The sequence below is a fragment of the Chrysemys picta genome, chromosome 2 (assembly GCF_011386835.1).
Source record: "Chrysemys picta bellii isolate R12L10 chromosome 2, ASM1138683v2, whole genome shotgun sequence".
Taxonomy (NCBI): Eukaryota; Metazoa; Chordata; order Testudines; family Emydidae; genus Chrysemys; species Chrysemys picta.
In genome coordinates, this window is record NC_088792.1 from 256,900,807 (window position 1) to 256,925,252 (window position 24,446).

Below are 24,446 nucleotides of genomic sequence, written 5' to 3' on the forward strand. Positions count from 1 at the left end.
TTCAAACTTTTCCTGGTATTTCATCCTAGAGATTCGGCTGCTTTATTTAACAGATTGTCCTTTGATCTCAAGGAGACAATTGCTATTTTACTCCTCTAATGAAGCTTGTATTATTATAGGCAAAATGCATATTAGACCAAATGGTGGTAGAAATCCCAGAGGGAAACATGCTTCTTTCTCTGGATCTTGGAAAAGCAGAATAATTCATTTTGTCACTTATTACATTGAGTAAACCCATACTCAGTCTTCTTATTTACTCTCCTCTTCTGACAATTGTGATGCAATATTTGTGTTCATGGAATTCAAGGTGCGGGATGCACTGCAGTCACAATTCCTTTGTGACCAAGAGACAGTCATCCAGAAGAGGCAAGAGTAAATGTTTTGAAGCACCTAGGGGGCATTTGTGTATGGTGTTTTTAATGATGTGGGCATCTGTCCTCTAAACACCATCACACTTGTTTTTCTTTAGCCTCCTTCAGATGGATGTATTGAGAATTTGCTTCTGTGTCAGTAGGAGTTTCCGCTTATAGAAAGTAGGGGAAAAACTGATTACAGGGGATGTTCTAGAGAACATGGAGGACTGGAAGCAGGAAAGAGAGAATGGAGAATGAAAAGTTGAAGTTGAGATGATAATGTGAGTGAAAAAAATTGGGAGAACAAGGGAGAAAAAAGGATGCAAGTGACACATGAAAATAAGAGGAGATAGACTGTGTAATTCTGAAATGAAATGCATAAAAGAACCAGTCAGAGAAAATCAAATGAAACTCATGGCTTAATCTCTATAACAATACCCATTAAATTACAGATATTCATGCCCCTTACCTCCCAATAGAGCAATAAAGGGACAGGTTTCTTGGCACTGGGAGGAGGGCACACTCCACCTTTTTTTCTCCCTTGGCTTCTAATAATAGGCTGTCTTCTCTTTTCTTCCAGGCTTCTAGGAAAAGGCTTTTCATACTCTTTTCCCTTTCCTAGATGTGGGGTGGACGATCCTCTTCACTGTACCCCACAATGCTGGGGTCTCTTCCCCTTCTCCCAGATACTGGAAGCTAGAATTCCATCTCTCTTTCTCCTACCTGCTAGAATCTCCACCTTTCCCTCTTGCCTGCTAGGAAGTAGCTCCTGCCCCTACTCTCCTTCTGGCTGCTTCACTGTTACCTACATAGGGAGTATGGGCATATTGATCTCAGCAGCTCCTCCTTTCCTACAACAATGCCATCTCCCTTCTTCTATTGATGTCCCAGTAGCTCTAATGCCACCAAATCTGTTGTCTTTTGCACCTTTCACAAACACTTGATTCTTGTGATAATTGTTCTACCTACCCTGCCTAACACAAGACACAGATGCTGAAGCAGCAAAATCAGGTTGGTGGGAATAGTATGAGCAGTTCTACCCCACTGCAGGGCATATGGCCCAGTCAGACAAATACAGAATAGCTTTGGAGGCTGGATCATGGCATAAAACTACAGGCAGCCTATTACAGTGCATCACATTGTGAAACCTTTCCTCTCCCCTGTCAAAGGTCTGTTACAATTTTGTAGTATAAGTTACCACCAAAGTGAGGGTTCATATAGAGCCCTTCAAATATTTCCTTGGTGTGATTAAAGTTATGGCCATTATAGGGACTGGAAATCTATGTGATCAAAAGAAGGATCCTGGTGCTTTGACAGGTATGCAGCAGAGTAATGTCATCTTCACAAACTGACTTCTGAGATTACGTGTCTTTCTTGCACCTGGCATCAGCAGCAGTGCCAAACACTGGGGAGATGGAGTAACTCACGAATCAGCACTAGGTGAAAGAAGAAATTTGGATTTGTTGCATTTAATGTTCTTAGGAAAACAAGCTGAATAATCTCAGAATAAATGACACTTCTCAAGGTAAAATCCCAATTGAAAAAAAAGTGGTAAGCGTGACATTCAGAACGTTACCTTGACTAATGATAATTTTGGCAACCCCAAACATTTATCTGCTGGACACTAGGCAGAATTCCCACAAATTTAGCCAAAAATATCTGCAGTCAGTTGACATCCTTGGTCAAAACAGAAATGAACTTTTTGTTGTTCATGACCACTAGGCACAACTGTATTTGTAGTTGGATAAAAAGTGGTGAACTTTTTTTATTTGTGCTAAATGTCTTGTAAACATACATTATTAGCAAGGAAGCAGGAGCTAAGCACAAAGGTCTCAAGTGATGAGCTGCCCCATGCCTGTTTACAAGTCAGTTATTCATTTTACATAGAGTTCTGTATAGTGACTTTTTAAAATTTAAATGAGAAACATGGCTAGCAATGCATGCAAAATGTTCATTCATTGTAGTAAACTACAAAAATATTGCTTTTATGCAATGAGAGAGCCATTGTAGAATTTTAAAAGGCATAGAAATAAAAGACTCAGGATTGGAGTGATTTAAACAAACTCACTAGGATATAGTAGATGATTAAAATACAATCTATAATTACATTACACTGGTATCAGGTAAGGATAAAAGCCTATAAATACACTGGGGTCAGGGTAAGCATAAAAAATGAAACAGTTATTTGAATAATCTGAGATCAAGTTGCAGTAATTAAAAATGAATGTATTATTCAAATGAAGGAATTAGGTTACAACACTCCTCATATGAAAATATTATTGTGACAGACTGAAATAAGTTGGAAATGATTTTGATAAAAAAAATGGGTAAAAAAATATAATGACTTACATTGGTGAAAAAGTAGACCATCACTGTGGATCAGAGTATTTTTGGATATCAAATATTCACTCTCCTGCTTCAGATCCCACACCTGGACTCTCACCTTTCTACTCGTCTTCCAACCCTCACCACCACTCCTCGTTTCCTTCTGGATCCTGCTCCCTCAAATACATATATTAATCCATTAAAAAGTAAAATTGCTGTAGCTAAGGACTGTATTTACATGCAGATGCATCCACAAAGGAAATAACAATGTATGTTGTTTGCAGTGTTGTAGCCTGCTGGTCCCAGAATATTAGAAAGACACAGTGGGTGAGGTGATATCTTTTATTGGACCAACTTCTGTTGGTGAAAGAGAGAAGCTTTTGAGCTACTCAGAGCCCTTCTTCAGGTCACCTTCAGGACCTCAAAAAAGAACTCTGTGTAACTAAAAAGCTTGTCTATTTCACCAAGAGAAGTCAGTCCAATAAAAGAGATCACCTCATTGTCTCTCTATGTAGTAACAGGACATCCTGATCTCACCCCCTTACTCCCATACACACACACACACACACACGCACTGCCATCCCATTATCTTTTATTGCTGTAGTCCAAATTGCTTCCCTAACCCATTTCCCTTTCTTTCTTTGTCATCCCCTGTTCAGTTTTGGGGTCCAGTTCTACAACTCAGACTCACGCTGCGTATCACATACCCGTGCAGCTAGTTGCATTGACTTCAAGCACTTACTCACAGATTAAATACTATCCTTGGTAAATAAGAATTACAAAAGCTGGCCCTTAGATAGTAAACTGTGTGGGGCAGGAACCTCTCCATGATGTGCCACGATGAAGACCTAAAGCACCGAGGGATAATTAATTATTAATTATAATTAATAAAGAATAAGACTATAAGCAGATTGACTTTTTTGAAGTAGTGACCTTTGTATTCCTTGTAATTAATTATTTTTTTAAAATATGTCTAAGGCCTCTGTTTCTGCTCCCTGAACAACATGGCCCTTAAACTGTTGTCCTCATGGAAGGAGAGGGTAGCTGTGGTGCTCAATAACAGCAGGAGTCCTTGAAGGTACATTGGTGGATTCATTCAGGAAGAGGGGGGAGTACATGCCAGAACCAGCGCATGGGATGGGGACAAATTTAATCATTTTCGTCCCTTGACTACTGCAACCTCCGACTCCCTGACCTTCCTGATAATTTACCTCATGCCCTTCTATACCCAGGCATGTAGAAGTTTACTGAGAAAATTATTCAGCCCAGCACTATGACCATGTTCAGTCCCCATTAAATCCCATTTCTTGCTTCCTATAGCTTCCCACAGTAGATTCACTCTTTTCATTGTCACCTTTAAAACCCTCCAGCAGATCTTTCACACATGTCTTTTCTTGTCTCCTTTGTCTTCCCCATCGCACACAATCTTTGCTTAGTATAATGTACTTTCCTAAGTTCCCCTTTCAGATGCTTCCCCCACCCCCAGCTTCTTTAATGAGGCCATCTATGCTGGAACTTCCTTCCTGATCTCCCCTCCTATGCCATCCTCTCTTCCTTTAAGTTCTTCCTCAGAGTTCTTATTGTCTACTCATTCTTTGAGGTCTGGAGAATAGGTTATACTTATTAGATATAGTTTATATTTCTGAGCTAATATTTAACAGTTGTTTAATTATAAAAAAAGGAATAAATGTGATTAGAAGCAAAATAGCCAATCATTTACCCACAACAATCACACAACAAAAGCTTTTCAGAAAAATACATTATAGTTATGGCTTTATATTGACTTCATTCCCTTTTCACCTACCTGGGCAATTAATGCAGCTATTATTTACTGTATGTAGAATAAATGTGAAATGAAGTATAACCCTATCAATTCAAATCTTCAGAGATTATAATTTCCTTAGAACTATCCTGAATTGATACCTGAACGAGATTGAATACAGTGCTGCCTATATGGTTCATGTTTCCTGGCATAATCCGTATCTACAGTAGTTGCATGAAGAATTTTGTTTATCCCAACTAGTTATTGATTACCTATACAACTGACTTCTCATCATAATGAAGAGCTTTCCTTTTTAGCCAGACGTCATCCAGATATGCAGGTTGCTGTAAGGGTTTGAAGAGAATTCTAGTAAGGGCCAGCTTCTCATGAATTGTGTGATAGCAGACACATTGCACATATGTTTGTGTTACAATTTGTGTGTGTCATTTTACTGGATTGTAGGTTAACAATTGATGAATAGCATATCAGTATGTGTAAAATTAAAACTGAGAAGGAGGAAGGATAAGAGAGAATATGAAGAAAAGGAGATTATTGAAAAACAGAAATGAAAGGAAGTGAAAAAAGAGAGTTAATCAGAGTGTGAGGGGAAGAAGGTACCAAATGAGGATCAGCTAGGTGGTAAGATATAGACCTATAATAAGATGTGAGGCTGAAAGACATTTTATAGTGTGATGTTTTTCAGCATCTGCAAGGACTGGGGAACAGGTCCAAACCATCTGTTTTGAAAAGGGTGATATCTTCCATTATGAAAGTAGATCCTAAATCCAATTTCCACTCCAAAGTGATGGTCTTTCCAATGTCTCAGTAAAACTCTGGCATAAAATAAGAACTGTGAGGACACATTTTTTTTAAAATAGGATGGTATGGGACTATCCTCTCAAGGCCAAGGAGGCAGAGTCTAACAGAAGAAGCACTGGAGCATTTTAGTGCTTCTGAGATGTGGATGCAGATGGTTGTCCACATGAGGGCTAACTTGTGACAGAACAAAAAATGTAAAATACAGAAGCATCTCCAGGAGCTTGTAGATACCGTGAGTTTCACTGCCTATCAACAGGCAGGTGTTCACTAGACTTCATTCAGTCTTTTGTTCTGAGTTATATGTTGGTTAGCCGATGATGATGAAGTACACTTTGCACTGTTCCAGATTGTTGACAGACTTCGTACCTCAAAGAAGTTCCAAGATTTTCATTATACTTTGTCCTGGGTAAACAGGAGGATGAGTCATAGATAATATTTAGCCACCAGTAACATTGGCCAGTGAAGTATGAAGATGAATCTTTGGACGGGGAGGTGGTGTGATTAGGCCTACATCAGTGTATGACTTTAATAGGTTAGATTTTTCAAGCACCCCAGGAGGCTTGAGTCATAGTTATTACCAGTTCTTCCAATCTGCAACATAAAGATCTCCCTTTCAAAGGAGATGGCCCAAACCATTGATGGGACCTCTCTTAAATCACTGATATAAACTAAAACCTGAGCAAGGTGGGGCCTGTCTGCTTCATACAGGGGACACATTGGCCCTCTACAAAGCCACTGAAGCGTCCATGCAGCCCCCAACAAGGGGCAGAACTTTGTGTTAGCCCTCTGCACCTGGGAGAATTTTACCTCAGTATAAAATACTCTTCTAAGAGGCAGCTCATTTGGGAACATTGTGTCCTTGTCACTGAATTTCTTTTTTTATTTACACGAGAAGCTAAGAGGTAAATTTTCAAGACTTGCACAAAGAATGACTCCCATTTACTTAAGTGGGAGTCATGCAGCTAAAACCTAACCTAAAGCATCCTTTAATGCTATTTTGCTTTTGCTTTATATATTTCATTTCCTTTGATTTACTCACAGTAGTATAAACTACATGGGATAATTGAGATTGTTATACAGGATCATGAGCTGCTCTATCCAATACATAATTCTTGCTACTCAGGATGTCTTTCTATGTAACAATATAACGTAGTAGTACAGTACTAAGTATTGTTCCTATACTGCACCCAGAGCCCCACTGGAATGAGTGCAACAACTACCCTCTTTATTTAATTTGATTTTATACAGGGAAAATCAACAGCAGTAAATAGCTAGTGGCAGACCAATATGCTGGATCAGAATATATGGGTCCTGAACTTGTATGCTGTTTCCTGTGCTTGCAGCACTGCATTGTTAGGCTCTGAGTCCTCAGCAGTTCTGACATGCTCCCCATGGAGCTGCACTGACTGGGCCTCCACAGTTGGTGGTTCCCCACAGCTCTCCTTTGTAAGGGGGTTCCCAACTCATGGAAGGTGGCTCTGGGATGATGATACAGCACAGCTTAGGGAAACCTCCATGGATCAGTGGCTTGATGGTGTGTTTATCTACTGCTGCTCTGGCCTGCGTACTAATCACCCCCTGGTCTCACACAGCTCTCTAGATCAACAGGTAGCCCTCCATGGAGACCAAGAGAAGAGGAGGAATGCTATTGCTAAGGCAGTTGATTTGTTTTCAAAAGGCCCTCTCTATACAGGTCTTGGCATTATACATGGGGCCCGTATTATCAATGTTAATATTTATTATTAACAGAAATATGTTAACCTGCCGTGCCCCCAGCAACAGCTCAGCTACATAAACGGTAGTGAGTGGTTGGTGCTGCATAAGTTCCCTAGTTAGTTTAGATAGGTAGCTTTGTAATGGAGTGACTTTTAGCAGAGACGAGTGCCTAGGTGCTGCAGTTAAATAAGGGGATCTGCATTAAAACACATTGGTAGCCATTGACCTAAAAGCCTGATACTGGATTGCCTTTCCATAGCTTAACATGTTCCACAGCTCACCTTCTGAGCCTATGGGGTTTGAAAGACACAGGATCAGGAAGGGCACAATAGTTACTCCCTGATCACCACTTTTCTGACATGGATACTGGTCCATTACCTGGTCATGTTTGACTGGTTAGATATTATAGCCCAATTTTTTTGTGTAGAAATAAACATTTACTTTCCTGACAGCTTTGATGTCCATCACAGAACTCTCTGTAACACTGTTGTGACAACTAAAGTTTTCAGAAACTTTTTACATACGGTGCTCTATCATTTCTCTGAAAATTCAAGTTTAACAAACTCCATGTCAACTAGGCAATTCAGTTTCCTAATTTATTTATATTTGTTAGAATATTTATGTATCTGAGAAAGACAAATGTTGCATGAATGTGCTACTAGGGGGGTGGTTCAGCTTTAAAGAATTAGTGACATGACCTCTTGAAGGACAAGGGAGATTTTCCCTGACTGTCCCTTTAAATGAACCAATAACATTTCAAATTACAATATTTTTGTTTTATGCTTCTTTCTGATAATTTGTTTGTTCGTTTAGATTTGTTCCAGTGCACTTATAATCTTCTTTAGACATAGATCTGTGTCTGTTTATTTAAGGTATTTCCAATAAGTCCCTAACTGTGGTATCTAAGCAGTGAGATGTAACTCTCTTATACAACTTACTAGTGCACCTATGACTCTTTAGCACTTTAGCATCCTATACCTTTAGGTCAGATAGTGCGAATCCTTCTGCTTCGTTGTTACGACACAAAAATATGACCCAATTGTTAAAAGGTACTAGACAAGCATCAAGCATGAGGGTATAGCATATAAAGGGTTATATGTTCAAAGCAGGGTAAAATTGATTGAACAGAGTGTTCAATCAAACTGCCTGAAATCTCCCAGTTTTATTACCCTTGGTGCAACAATGTAAAATGTTCAAAGCAGGGTAAAATTAAATAAATAATAGCTTTCTTTTCTTCCCTCCCCACCAGAAAAGTGTTCATGCTATGCACAGAGTGCCATCTGCTGGCAATCTGTGTATTTTTCCAGTGGCCTTCTTGTTACTAACTGACATTCCTCAGGAACTGACCACTAGAAGTCATTACTGAACTGGGAGTATATGCAAATGATTTAGGGTGACCAGATGTCCCGATTTTATAGGGACAGTCCCGATATTTGAGGCTTTTTCTTATATAGAAGCCTATTACCCCCCACCCCCGTCCCGATTTTTCACAGTTGCTGTCTGGTCACCCTAAAATGATTGCCAACAAGAAGAGCAAACATTATAGTGAAGGGTGTTATAACATTCCTGTGACAGGCTCTTATTCTGATGTAGTCTGAGAACTGCTTTAAAAATCTGCTTCTGGGAATTTATTTGGTATGAAAAAATTGACCTAGCAATTAACTTATTCTACCAATTTTTTTTTAAATGTTTTTAAAGGTACGAAAAAATTATTGTATTGGTTTCAGATAATCTCTTTTAACCATTATTCATATGGCATTAAAATAACTGAATTTTAAAAAAATAATTACATTTGGCAGGAAAATAAGCCCATAAATTACTTATTCAATTTCTTTGGTGGTGTTTTTAAAAGAAAAAGGAAGAATAATTTAAATTTAGAAATAATATATATCTACTCAAAGAACTGTATTCAAAAATTTGCCTAAATTCATATATATTCAAAAATCTTTAATGATCCATTAGGTAAAATAAGAGCACACATTTGAAAAACATTCATACAAATATGCTTGTCTATCAAATAATTAATTTCTGTTTGAAAACATTAGAATACTTCATCACCAAATTGCCAACATACAATTGGATCAATTCTCATCTCATTTTATATATATAAATATATATATTTAATATAAAAACATACATATTAAAATATTGTACTTATATATAATACCTTTGAATAAATAAAATGCACAGTTCTCTGGAATTTTTAAGTAAACAGAAAATGAAATACAAAACCAAGGTCTAAATATCATAAGGGTCAAACCCTTCATTGATTATCCAGACAAGATTCCCCTTAATTTCAAGTTTTTAAAATGACAAACTCTAGAAATTCAAAGTTACTATTTAGGTTAGGCTACTCCATCCCTAATTGATTTTACTTTAAAAATATATACAGCAGCATACATCAAAGAGATCCTCAGTCTAAACCTTGATTTTTCCAGCTTTTTATTGTTTGTAACATAAATGTACAACTCCATAATCATTATGGTCCCAATCTTGCATCACTTACTCATGTGCATAATCCTTACATTATGTATTAAATTGATTTATTTATAGGCTTTTGTGTTATGCTCATCACCGTAGTGTGTGAGTTCTTTGCAGTCATTTGTCCTCACAATATACAGAAAATACAAACAAAAGTTATGACGCTAGCTATACTTTGCACTGTCAAGTCTTGTCCTATCATCATGTGACCTCTTTACTTACTTGTATGTCGTGCCCTTTTCCCTAACTTCCATGCATGCATAGGTATCTGATTCTTTGTCTTTTAGGCATCAATCCTGAAAACACATAAAAGTGTGAATAATGCATGTGAGTAGTCCCACGGTTCAGTGGGACTGGTTAAATGTGCAAAGTTACATGCATGTGTGTGTGCAGGATCAAGTCCTTAGATACTGAGCTCTTTGGGAAGAGTGCATTCTCTTGTGCTTGGCAATTGCCTAGTTGTACACTATGAGCAGTAGGAGTAGTAAAAATGATCAAATATCATCCCTATGAGGTTATCATCAGATTAGGCATCTTTTTATTCCTTTTTTCAAGTCCCTGTTTTGCACCCATTGAAGTCAATAAGATGTTTTCCCATTCACATAAGAGGGAGCAGGTTCATAGATTCATAGATTCCAAGGCAAGAAGGGACCACTGTGATTATCTAGTCCGACTTCCTATATAATACCATAGAACTTCCCCAAAATAATTCCTAGATCATATCTTTTAGCAAAACATTTTTTGAATTGCTCATGGTTGATTTAAAAATTGTCAGTGATGGAGAATCCACAATGACCCTTGGTAAATTGTTCCGCTGGTTAATTACCCTCACGCCTTATTCCCAGTCTGAATTTCTCTAGCTTCAGCTTCCAGCCATGATTGTGTTATAGCTTTCTCTACTAGACTGAAGAGCCTATCAGACCCCTACTGAACAGATTATTTCAGTTTGGGGCTGGAAAGTTCATACAAAATAAAAAATGCTGTGAAACCAGCTATGCTTTCCCAGTAGAAACCTCTAAAGAAGCCTCAATTTTTGAACAAATTGTAGTTCATTGTCATAATTTTGCATTTATAACTTTGGGTGGTCCATGTTGCAGGTTGGAGAAATATTTGGTCATGTGGATGGCACTAAATCATGGTATGATTGTCTGTCAAATTCAATTTTTAATGTGGAAGCATCTTGAGAGTTGTCATTCTCTGCAAATTATCACTTGTCCTGGTTTCTCCCTCTAACACGATTGAATATTTTAGGCATCTAACAAAAGGACCACTCATCTAGCATTAGAACATCTGATTCTGTCAATTCTGAAATTCACTGAAAGTCTGCAACTTTTCTCAGGATTAAGAGTGCAAAGAGCTGGAAGAAATTGTGGGGCAAACTCACTCAGTTTTCAGGAAGTCGCACCATGGGGCCTGCAAAATGCTCTTCAAACTGTCTCTGTAGTTCTACACAGTCCCTGCAGGATCCCACAAACCCTTGCAAACCGCACCACAGGGAACCAACATGTTTTAACTGACGCCCTATTGAAGCAAATGCACCACTTGAAGAAATGAATGTATAAGAAAGAAAGGTAATGGAAAGTGACAAGCTGAAAAGGAGTTGAGAGTTTCATTTGCAAGGTTGTGCTTGAGGGGGCATCCATCAGGAAATTCCTATGGAGTGGCAAAAAGAGAAAAAATTAAGGAACAGCAGAGTATGATGAACTTATATAATTCTTTTTCTTTAGCAGCAGGCAGTATTTATTACTTTTTTTTTGCCAATTTAGGAGCACTCCTAAGCACTGAAAGACGGAAATTAAGTGTACAAAACCCCGCAGCAATAATGAAAGTGTGGAATGCTCACAGATTATTTATAAGCATGCAAGTTATGTAGTAGTTGGAGATTTTCTCCCTTCTGTTCCTGTATAGTGATGAAGAATGGTATTTTAATAGGCAGATGGTAAAGACAATTACAGTTTGGGGCTCAGCTGGGAGTTACATCAGTTTATTGCAAATTATTAGTTGATAAATGCTTTTGTTTACAAGCAAAGTCTTAAGCAGCTTTATAATCAGTTTATCAGCTGCAGCCTCAATTTTGACAGCTTGCCTTTGGGGTATACAGTCATTTCTTCCCTGGTCATTTAGAAATCATGCTGACCATGCAGTCAGTCAGATTGGCAGCTTCTGTGCACCTGTATGATACTCAGTAAACTGGTATTTGTTATAAAACCTATTTGTAAAAAAATCACCCAGTGCAGAATCCTGTCTAATAGCTAATCAATATTAGTGTGCATTAATTTATTTAATTTGTCTCTGAATCATAATTTTCAAGGGATACTGTCTGATTAAAAATCATTTAAAAAATATTTTTGAACCTAATGAGTTCAATCTTGTTCCTGTTTACTTCACTCGTTTTGGCCCTACATTACTAATAATGCCCCAGATTATTAGGTGGGAAATAACATACTGTTCACAGTTTATGGTACTTGTTTATTTTTGGCATTTCGCACAGATTGCACAATGAAAATAAAGTAGTCATTTTCATGTTTGTTTTTCATCATTTTGTAGTCCTTCGCACTTCCAAGTTTTCATGCACAGACCAATACTACAGCGTTTGCATTTCAGACACAGCTCGGGAATGCTTATTTGTTTTGGGAGTATTTTGTTTTTAAGTCTTGGAATTTTTTTTTAAAGGGAAGATTTTTAATATTCTACAATTTTGCAAAAGAATATTTTATAAGAATTAAATTTGGGAACAAATTTGACCCAAGTCTCCTTACAAATATCTTTTCACTTAGCTGTCTTTTTAGAAATTAACCACTGGAATGTCATATGATCCTGCTCCCATTGCAGTCAAAGGAAAATCACCCAGTGACTTCAGTGGGAGCAAAATTTTCCCCATGATGTAAATCCATAAAGAGGAGCCTCCTTTGTCTTTATGGTTCTTACAGTGCCTCTTACATCCTGTAAATAGGAGCAGAAGTCACTGTAATCTTTTTTAGGAAAACTGGTTCTATTTCATTATTGTTATCTATGTTATGGGAGTGCCTAAAGTCCTCAGTCAGGATGAGGAAGCTATAATGGAAGGCACTATACAGATCTAGAGGAACCACAGCTCCTGCTTTGAGGAATTTGTAAACTCAGTCCACAACCCTAAAAAGACTTATGCATATGTTTAAATTTACGCACTGTGAGCAATCCCATCAATTTACAGCCCTGATCTTGAAGTGAACTCCGTGCAACACTCATTTTAGGATTGGGACCTCATTAAAGAAAAGATTCAATAAATAAGTGTAACAAACAGGAGGAGGAGGGAAGTCAAGTAATAAAAGCACGTGTTTACATGGTTACAGTGTATACAACTTAATGGTTCCAGATGTTGAATGGGGGGTTATTAAAATTTATAAAAATTCCGGTTAATCCACAGTCCCCTGAGCTCCCTTGTCATTTGCTCTTCTCTGGAAAAAGTGACCCACCCCACAGCCTATTATTTATTTGTTTGTGTCTCTTTGTTTTCCCCATTCCATAGAAGACTTTCCCAGCTGCCCCTCTACTTAACATTATTTAAAAAAATACAAACTATCCTCGCAACTTCCTAAGGTGATGGGCCTTCTCCCTCTACATAAACCTTCCTCCTCCTCCTTAAGTACCTGCCTCATTCACTTTACATCTGTCCAAGGGGCAATGGCAGATCCCTACAGGTGTCAGGTGCAAGAGTGGAGAAAGTCCTTTGAAAAGTAATAGGATGTGCTCTGATTTCCCTGCAGTGCAGTGTTGTGAATGTGTCACCAGGGCATGCCCACTCTCTAACCTCCTTATCGGTCTTTTCCAAATCTCCTCCCACTAGCAGTCTCCCAGCTCCACAAAACAGTGCATCACGTCCAGAACTGCTGGCATCATTGTCAGCTTCCTAAGGCTACAAAAGGGCCATGTTATGGCACTGCTGGCAGGGAAGCAGGGATTCTGGAAACATGTGCACCTTAAGCCCTACCTCTAGTATAGTGGGGCTCATCAGCTAATCCTCTCTCCCTGAACCCTGTTGTTGCTGACAACGGCAGCTGAGTCTCGTTCCTATGATAATCTTAAATGGCTTCTTCTCCTGGGAAATTCTGTGAAGGGCTGCAGTCCACTTGTTGCTGTAAGGCGTCAAAAGGTGCCGAGGCAGTGTGCCCCCAAAGTCTGGGCTTCATGATTGGGGAGGAGGGGTGTTAATGCACATGGCAGGGCCGTATTACATCGTTCACTGTTCTTTCTTGATTTTCTAGATAATACTTAGCCCTGTTTCAGTGCAGGGGATGGACTAGATGACCTATGGAGGTCCCTTCCAGTCCTATGATTCTATGATTTCTAGCTCATGAATATTGATATATTCCTTTTTTAATATCCAATTGATGCTCCATTAAAGGGGTAAAGAAGGTGTATCCCCAAATATAAAGTAATAGGGACAAAAAGTAATGCCTTGAGAAAAGAAATAGTCGCAGTACTTGTAAAAGAATTCCTTCAGCTCATTGGTTAGCGTTTATGCTGAATTACGGAAATATAACAGGTTTAGCATTTGTGACAGCACTTCAGTTTCAACCCCTAGCAGCAGACCCAACTTCTGGTGATATCGGAGGATATTTCAGTTTTCAGTTTCATTCAGGCCTTTTAAGTAAGTATTGCCATTTGTGCCAAATATTTAATAGTTTTATGCTGTGGACTGTCGTCCACCAGGAACTGATTGCACCTAAGACTTTTTACAGCCATCTAATAGAAAGATATGTATTCACTCTGATTAGCTCAGGATTTGAACAAGGGTCCCCGAAGAAATAAATAAGCCTCTTAAATGCACACAACTTCTAAGGATATGGGTTTAACTGTCTCCCCCTGTGGTAAATAAGCTGTGACAGCTCAATCGGGGGGTAGGAGGCACAAATAAAATTACCACATTATTTTCCTGTGAATATTTTCTGAACATTGATGTAGTTTACCTCTGTATCTAATGGAATTTTACATTGTTTTAATTCTGGGATTTCTTTGAAAGAAACAAATACAAATCCTCAAATGCATAAAAAAAAGAAGCTGACAGCAAGGGTAAAATGAGAGGTCAAATCTCACTGCTAGATATACCAGTTCTGCTTTAGAAACATGCAGTTTAGTTGGGGTTCAGTAGCTCAGTATTGCAGTATTAATGAAAGAGAGCTACTGAAATTTTGTAACTATTCTTTAAACGGTGGTCACGCTGCATACAGGAAAGAACATCTACCTCATTGAAAGTGTTTCAGCATAGAAAGCTTCACTTTTGATTCTTTTTTCTGCTAGGACTGAAGAGATATTTTAAAAGCTATATTGAGTAAATAAACTATATAATAGGTGACAATTTTTTATGAAATGCACTATATTCAAATAAAAACATTTACTCCTTTATCATATTCCTAAGGGATCAGTCCTTGGTACTGAAGTCAGTATCAAAACTCACATTCATTTGGATTAAGGAGCAGGCCCTTATTCTCTTAAGAGGTATATTTCTTCTTTATTTCCAATCTGGCATCGTATTTCTTAAAACTCAATCATCTTGGAATCATCCCTTTCAAAGCTGTCCAGTGTTTAGTTGAGTGAGTCTTCTATTGCATTGCATAATATAATGCATTATTGTTTCTTTATTTTGTAGCATCCAGGAATTAAAAAAAAAAAAGCAAGTTTCACACTTTATTCTGAGCCAAATGCACTACATTTCTCCCAGGGAATGTGAGGGCTTGCTCTTACACTTATTGTTTTAACATTATATAATATAATAGGTTTTACAATTTCTGCAGTCAATACACTGCAGAGTTATAATATGCCAGTTAAAATTAGAGAGTGAGTATCATTTGACAATCTCCTTTGATCGGTAAACAAGGAAAAATTATACAACATCCTAGGAAATCATCTCATTAATTTTAATTTAGCATTGTAAACATTGTTATAATTGTTAGAGAAGTCCAAATTTGCATGCCGGGCTGTTGAGATGCTCTCTAAAGAGATGTTTGGAATCCTGGCATTAAAATACTTAGATGGCAAAAGTGTTCTGCAAAGTATTTAGTTTGTGCATACAAGTTTAAAATGTTGAGAATTATTTATCAACAGAAAAGACTGTTCACAAAATGCTTTTGATTTATTGCTGTATACACTACAGATCCATATCAGTTATGCTTACATTATTTTATTCAAAAACTTGTATAAACCATGAGTTGGCATATTAGAGAATACTGAAAAGGCATTAATCAACCTAAATAAACAAGTACATAGATCTATCTAACAACTATGAAGTAGTTAATAATTTTTAAGCAATTTTATTATAGAAAGGAGGTCTAAAAGAGTAGTGCTTAATTATCTGGACTCCTCTGTGCTGGGCTCTCTTTTGATTGTATTAATGAAGCAGCTGGCCCATTGTTTCTCTTTAATTCCTCTATTGTTTTAAGAATATGTCACAGCTCTTTATTCTTTTATCAGGTGCTGTGCAGGAGGATCCACACAATACCTCATATTCCTACTGTATTTGCCAGTGCACAAAGAAACCTCCAAAGCATTTTTCAAAGAAGGGGCACACATAATTTATAAGTTCTATTCCTTGCACTACTCTACTGTCAAGAATTTCAACAGTATTGGATTTGAATTCATTATAATTTTTATTAAACAACGTGGCTCCATATTGATATAAGTACTCTGTTAATGTCGAAAATTAGAGATCTGGGCAGTAACTTGTGCCGTACTGAAATGGGGGCATTCATCAGTATAGGAAATTATTCTGAACAGTCACAACCCCATGGGGGGAAGAAAAACTAATGTGATGATTGTGTCCTGTTATGGATTTGCAAATTTCCGTCAAATGCTTGAAATAAAACACAAAGCAAAGATGATATAAAATAAACAAACTTATTTTTTCCCCAAGGCTGTTAACAAAAAATGTCCTTTTGTAAAATAGGACCATTTCAATCAGAGAAGGGGGAGGTTTAATTCAGTTGATTGTGCCTGGAAGTCATTATGGTCCATAGACTAATACAAGCTGTTGATTAAATGACTTCTGATAGTCTTCCGACCCTACTTTGTAAAAACGTATGTATACAGGAAATGGCCTCTTATGCTGTTGCAATAACACAGTCAAAAACACTAAGCACAAAATATAGGCAGCCAAAACAATACTTTAGACTCACTGGCACAATAGGTTTGTATTCTGAGCCTGTTTAAGTATAAAGACTGGTTTCAATGGCAATTATTTATTTTCTAACCTTGTACCTAAGATATACAATCAAAAATCCAGATTCAAAAGGTGAGGCAGACCAAGTTTTGATTAATACTTTGGATAAAAAGACTAAACAATGGCAGGACTGGCTGTCCATTTGTAATGCGTGTATTCCTTTTCATATATGGAGGAAGATTGCTGCACTACCATCATGGTAGTGCTTGTGTCTATATGATTCAGTTAAAATGTTCTTGCATTGCATTTAGCCATTGCCTTGCTTTAAGAGGGAAGTGAAACTATTTTTAGCAACCTGCTAAAAGCCAGTTCTAATAAAAACAACAAAGTTACTAATCAGAGGGCAAATGCTGCTATTGAATTTTAAGCAGAGCTTCACCCATTTTAAGTCAATGGGGAACTCTGCTTAAAAATCAATGCCACCCATATAGCCCCTTCACTTTAAAGCTCCCCTTCAGAGAAAATCACTGATACAAAAGAAAGTAAATAAAGGCTGAATTATTTATAAAATCTCAAAATCAACTTCCTTTTTATAGGGAGAGAAAATGAAGAGGCTATTGAAAAATCAAGCAACTTTCTATTATATACCTAGATGTGTGTCTTACATAAAATAAAGTTTTATAGTAGTATACATATCTATTTCTCAGTGCTCCCGGTCTACATACTGAAGGCAGAGTATTACCACATCTGGATGTGATTTAATTGGTTCAATTTACTATATATATTTTTATACTAAGCTTGGTTCCATATTTTGATGAGCCCAGATGTAGTTCTGCTAGTGGTTTACAACTACTCATTGCTTGCATTTTATTATTTTTACAAAGCAAATGTCTATCAATCATACAGATAAATTAGAAAAAAATTCTGCAAACATAACTCATCGCGAAGATTTTTGCAGCAGGGTATGTAATTATTAACCTGATTTTTGCCATTGAAAGAAGCCATGAATTGCAGATAGTGTGGATGAAGTTAAACGCTTTTATATTAGATACATTTTGCTTATACAGTACTCTATAGGTATGGCCGTACAATATAATTGAAGCTTTGTCAGCTCTGTAGCCTAGCAACAGATAATACTGTTAGGTTACTGAATTGCTCCTGGTTGACAAGTAGGGAGTATTTTTGTGTTTATCATGTTTGCTAATGATGGGATCCTTTCCAAAAGGCTTGTCTTAATCTTAATTAGACTTTATCAACAGAGGTCTGCATGACATTGTGCAGACACTGATTTCATAAATAATAAAAAGTGCAAGTGAAAAATTTGGCAGGAGAAGAAGATATTTAAGGCCACTGATTCTTGTAAGAGCAGCATGAATTTCCAAAATGTAATCAAGTTTGAACTGTGACTCTATTCTTTATTATCAAAACTTGCAGTACACTTCACTGCAGTTTTGACAGCAATTATGAGTATGATTTATAAGCTTCCTGTTAGGAACCAGATCTGTTTGCACAAGAATCTTGATCATAAACATTACAAAGAACAGTAAGTCCACAGTTTTTCAGGGACATCTTTTTCCTTTCCATAAAACCTGAAGTTGTTTTAATTTGTTTTATTTTTAAGTAGCAAAAGAGTTACTTATGTTTGCATTGTAAGAGACAGACGAAGAAGATCCAAAAAATAATCTTTCCATTTGGTGGAAGCTATGAAGGTATCAGATAGATGATTCAGTGTGTGATGCAATTTGATAAAGAAATCATGCCAATGCAGTTGGAATGTAATTTTTTGCTCTAGTTCGCACAATGATATTATTCCACTTGCCCAACTTTCTCTGATTAAATAAACGTTTCTAATTCTTTGCATAACTAGTTAATTATATTTTTATTCAAATGTAAGCTAATAAGGAGTGGGGATAAACGCTTAAGCAATATCTGTTGATAGTTTTTTTGTTGATCTTGGATTTGATGCCTAGATAATGTATGTTAACTCCGTTTTGTTTGGCTGATTTTGTAGCTATCATTTTAGAACAGCTATGGAATTGTACTTTCCATTCCATTGGGCAGCCTCCAGGTCAGAACCTCAGCTGGTGCAAACTGGCTTAGCTCCATTGACTTTAAGGGGCTATGTCAATTTGCACCAGCTCCGGATCTGGCTCAGTGTTGTCTTGTAGCATTCTGATATATAGCTCAGATTCATTGAAACAAACGTTACCCAAGTGACTCAGTAAGCTATGCTGCCTTTTCCTTTTGATCTAATGATCAAATCAGTTGGGGGCAGATTGGTCACCCTTGGCATCAATGGGATTATTCGAGTGAGTCACTGGTCACCAATGTGAATAAAGAGTTCACAATTTGGCCTGAAGGGCATACTCCAAAGCACATTTAAATCAGTGGGAGTCTATCTATTAACCTCAGTGGGCTTTAGATCAGCATGTCAGTATTGTTGCTGGGGAAAGAAAGGTGGTGTTTTTATTGTGGCACATTTCAATTTTCTTTTTAATACAAAATGTATCGCATTATAAGACTACAGCACAAGCCCTTATACTACAGTGTTCTTATAAAACTGTATAACAATACATTGTATTATTGTTACACTGCAAGTTTCATATATAAATAAGAATAAAACAGAAGTGTGACACAATAAAAGGAACTCCGCCCTCCACTCACACAACTAAGTTATGTATGTGTCTTTAGGTAAAATAGTGTAGCTGGTTACAGAGCCTCAAACTAAAGTCATGTAGCTCAAAGTTGTTACATCTAAGTGGCTGATTAAACATCCATTAGTCTGATTCTCTTCTCACACTGGTTTTGTACTGGTGTAACTCCAGTGGCTTCAGTGGATTTACACCAGTGTGAGACACTAATCCAATGTTTAGTGTTCAAATTCCTGGTGGGTTATTAGGATTCTGGAGTTGTAGCTATAGTTGTATTGCTGTCTTCACTTTTCATCTCCTTATTCTCAAAAGGAAATTGGTGAGAGCTGCATCTTTGCATGCCCTAATTCTGGAAAGCAGTGAACCTTACACTACATTGGTCCTGTTACAATAAATTGTTTGTAAACCTCATAGCTACCTTCAACTGCTGTAATACCAAAGGGTGAATGCAAAGAAACTTTTCTGCTTTGAAACTTTTATACCACTTTGAGGTCTGGAAGCTCAGCTTTATTTTTTCCACTGAAACACATTGTCACTGATGCTGTTTTGTTTGCTCATCTTTGAAAGCTAATAGACTGGTTTAATTAATTGTCCAAGATTTCTCTAAAACAATGTCTTAATTCTTCCATTTAGCTGTGGCATATCATACACTGTTGTTATCTCCTCCACCAGATTTTTGCAACAAGTTGTTTTAAAACTATAATCTCTTTGAGGGGAAAAAAATGAAGTGCAGTTGAAAAGGCAGTTATGCTGAAAGATAAACACAGCAATATTACTTATCAAAATGAGTACAGTTTTGCTTGCCTAATGAATACAACATATAGCTTTTGCTATATATACAAAACCTTGGGGAACAAAAGCTTTATAACATATAAAGTATGCAACATTATTTCAGGCATAACTATACTGGATATGTATCTAGGCCTGAGAGTGTAGATAACACAATATAAGTGCTTTGCCTGTCTAAACATGTTAAATAAATGAGCATTCACTATCACATTCAAATACATTAGTAGATGTACTTGCATAGTTAATTTTCTTTTTAATGCACTACACGTGACATTTGCAGGACAGAGCTATAGTGTATCTTACTGTTTGATGAAAGTTTCCCCCTTCCTCCCCTTTTAAACAAACCTTTATTTGAATAAGCCTTTATGAAACAGATCTTTGGCATATCTTCTCTTCAGGAAGTTCAGTCAATGTAAGCAGAGATAAAACAGTCATGTTATGAAAAATATTACATAAGAAAATATTTTTCAGAGAAAGATGGTAGCAAACATAAGGGAGGAGGGAAATGACCTTATGAGGAAATTTGATTTCTTCTTTGCAGCTTTTGGTTTTGTTTTTTTTTATTATTATTATTATTCTGCTGTGGCTGAGGCGCTTGGAATAAAACTGAAACTATGGTATGAAAAAAATATGCAGGAAGTGAAGTAAAAATATAATGATTGGAAAAGTGCCAGTTAAAATAGTTTTGCTTGTATCTGAGTTCTGGTAATGTCAGTCTCTTAGGACACAAAAGAGAGAATTAGTGTGATTGTTCTTTAGTTGAATTGATTGTAGGATATATGCATATATTTTTATCATGACTTCCTTAACAGTATTTTGAAAATTCTTCCAGAAATAGAAATGGAACTTTAAAAAGCAAGAGTCTTCTGCCTCCTCCCCACAAGTAATCCAGTTAGAAAAGGGTATAAAGACACCGTACCTATGTTTGAAGTTCTTCTGCTGATTTATGTTCCCCATTAAATCTTTCTGTTTTTATTTTTCATATAGGTGGCCAACTTTGGTGTACCACAACTAAGACCATCTCTGAGGGTGAAGAGCTAATTGCCTTTGTTGTGGATTTTGACTCAAGGCTACAAGCTGCCAGTCAGATGACTCTTACAGAAGGGATGTATCCTGCACGTCTGCTGGACTCAATACAACTGCTCCCTCAACAAGCTGCTATGGCATCTATTTTGCCTACAGCTATTGTCAACAGTAAGTGAATAATATTGTACCATAGCTTGTTTGGTTTTGTTTTTTGTTATGTTTTTTTTTTTTAACAGAGCAAAAATAGATGTAGAAAATTGGGATGGTAGCTGTACAGGATAGTGTTTGGCCCTCCCTCAGACAGAAGCTCTGTAAATCTGTTTGCAGAATTAGAAAATCATAAAAATAGAGATAAAAAGACCTGTTAATTCACCTGGTCCATCCTCTTTCAGTCAATGCAGACTTGGTCTTCACAATACATATTCTAATGTTTATCCACGCTAGTTTTCCATTTCTCAAGCAATAGAAATAGCTTCTGTTTGACTGTTTCAAAATGCAATAGAGGCCATTGTCAGGAATTTTCATTGTATTAGCCCCAATTCATGAACGCATCGGTATTCAAGAAAGATTCTTACGCCTGTGTTTAAATCCCATTGACATTAAAGGGACATAATCACATGCTGAATAGGGAAGGACTTAAGCAGGTGCTGAGTGCTTTCTTGAATCAGAGACATCCACCTTGTCTCTCTAATATTCTAGGACCAACAGGTTACAGCAACACTGCATACAACTTCTTGAATCAGAGCATTCAGCCTAAATATTCTGTTTATTAAGTTCACCCAATTACTGCTATTAAGACTCCAATCCTAATTGCTCGCCTTCCTTGCTGTTGACATCTTTCAAAAAATTGGTAGCTGATATCATATTCCTCCTTAGTCGTCACTTAACCGTGTGATATATATTTGGCTCTTTTAATCTTTCCTCATCACTTAGTCCTTCCATTCCTCTATTGTAGCACTTCCCTGTGCTTCTTGTAGCTTATAAATAGTTTGCAATAATTAAGTGACCAGAACTCTACACAGTATTCAAGGTTTGGATTCACTAGAATCATATAGGTCCAGATTCAGCCCTTATTCATGTTGAGTAATACCTACTCTTTGAGTAATCCCACCAGGTTCAATGCTGGATGACTATAAATGTCTTTGTCAATAGCTTTATTTTTTCTAGTTTGTTGTTTATTTTTGTGCAAAGAATTGTACTGGTCACATTTACTGTGAATGTGCTGTTAAAAGAAATAACTTAAAATATACCAGTACCCAATGGAGAGATAGTAGTGACAGCAATATCAAGCTGAAATATAAGGAAACACAAAACAGGTTCATCTGCCTTCTGGAAATGGGCTTTAGTCAGCTGGCATTATTGTTATTAATGCTAACAGGGTGGTTGGGAATTTTCTGTCAGAATGTTTTTGTGCAGATTACACAAAATTAAAAAAAAAACACCTCCTCATCAATTATTGGGAGTGGACCATATCCACCCTCACTAAATTGGCCTTCAACATTGGTTCTCCATTTGTAAGGAAACTCCCTTCTGTTCATGTGCCAATATATATGTATGCCTGTATCTGTCATTTTCACTCCATGCAACTGAAGAAGTGGGTTTTTTACCCACGAAAGCTTATGCCCAAATAAATCTGTTCGTCTTCAAGGTGCCATCGGACTCCCTTTTTTTTTTTTTTTTTGTGGATACAGACTAACACGGCTACCACTCTGATACAAAATTAAAATTTTCAGCAGGAAAATTTTGATTTTAATGAAAAATTTAGACTTTCCATCAGGAAAATGTAAATGACATATTTTGTTTCAGATTAGTTCAACCAATATCAGAATATTTCATTTGAATTGAACTAAAATGTTTTGTTTCAAATTAGTTTAAAAAATTGAACTGCATTTATTTCTGGTGCATTGCATAATGGCAGTTGTAGTTGCATTCCCCAGTCTCTCTTTTGGGCTGGGCTCCATAGTAGATGACATCTTTCATAGTGCATTTCCTCTATATGGTGCATCATGGGAATCACATTATAGGAGACTACATCTCCTATAATACCATACTCTACATGTATTTATAGGAGATGTAGTCAGGTCAAAGAGCCTACCCCATGGGGGGAATGAGTGCTGGAACTATAACTCCCATAGGGCAATAGGGAAATGTCTAGATGGTTTGTTTTGATCAAAAATGTCTAAATGAAGCATTCTGATATTTCTGAATCAATTTTTTTTTTGGAATTTCCATTCACAGAAAACTTAAACATTTTAACTTTTTGTCCTGTTTCAGAAAGTGGAATATTAAGGATCAACCTACAATTAGAGGTCATAGCATATTACAAAATTTAACTCCCAACATTAGTAATGACAAGAATCCAAGGAACAAAGAAAGCATGAGATTTTCAGTTACAGTAATTACTACATTCTTAGATTTTAGGCCCCAAAGAGACCATTATGATCATCTAGTCTGACCTCCTGGCTATCACAGGCAATAGAATTTTCCCCAGTGATACCTGCCTGGAGCCCAATATACTTGTGGCTGAACTAGAACATATTTTTTAGAAATACATCCAGTCTTAATTTAAAGAATCCAAAGCCCCAATTCTGCAAAAACTTATGCACATGCCTAAAATTAAGCAGATGTGTAAGGCTTTGCAGGATCAGGGTCCACGTGATCGGAGAACATCTCTGATTAAATATTTTCATGGTACTATAATACAGTTGAGACTGCATTTCTGCCACAAACTATGAATTCTATTTTAGTTTAAAAAAAATTTGGTGTCCTAAAAACTTAGGTCAGTGTTTTATATTAATTGGTTATTTTATTAGTTTATTTTGGCCTATAAAACAAACAAACACATGTTTTCCCTTGTCCTTGCAAATGACATTGTATGAAACCTGTGACTGCCTTGCCAACATTTTATTAAGTTGTTTCTTTAATGGAAAAGTTAAAGGATTTAAGCCTTCCATGTTACTTGTTGATGCTGAATGCACTGTGGCTAACCTGCATCTGGTTATATTTGCTTGTAGAAGATATATTCCCTTGCAAATCCTGTGGCATTTGGTATCGAAGTGAGCGGAATTTGCAGGCCCATCTCATGTACTACTGCAGTGGGAGGCAAAGAGAGGGAGCTCAGCTGTCAGAGGAGAATGAAGATAGTGCTCATCAGATATCCAGTGTCTGCCCCTTTCCACAGTGCACCAAAAGTTTTTCTAATGCAAGAGCTCTGGAAATGCACCTAAATTCTCACAGTGGTAAGTGCAATGTATCCCCCTGTAGATGTAACTAGTCCTTAAACATTAACCACTATAAACGTTATCTTTTTCAATGAATCTCTAAATGTAAGCAGTACAATCAAGCACTGGAAGTAGATACTGCTAAGAAATCAGTCATTTCTGAACTGT

At 37.0% G+C, this 24,446-nt stretch overlaps 1 protein-coding gene across 15 annotated transcripts in view; it reads left to right on the forward strand.

Annotated features, from left to right (window-relative positions):
- The window catches only part of ZFPM2 (zinc finger protein, FOG family member 2), a 440,553-nt gene that overhangs the window by 408,517 nt on the left and 7,590 nt on the right, over nucleotides 1-24,446 (forward strand). For 11 of the 15 annotated variants that reach the window (XM_024105210.3, XM_065586006.1, XM_065586007.1 and 8 more), the window contains 2 exons: nucleotides 21,019-21,225; nucleotides 24,072-24,296. In XM_024105210.3, coding sequence (XP_023960978.2) covers nucleotides 21,019-21,225; nucleotides 24,072-24,296 — 432 coding nt within the window. The remainder of the gene's footprint in view (nucleotides 1-21,018; nucleotides 21,226-24,071; nucleotides 24,297-24,446) is intronic. The other 4 variants (XM_065586012.1, XM_065586009.1, XM_065586011.1 and 1 more) reach the window with 1 other exon arrangement.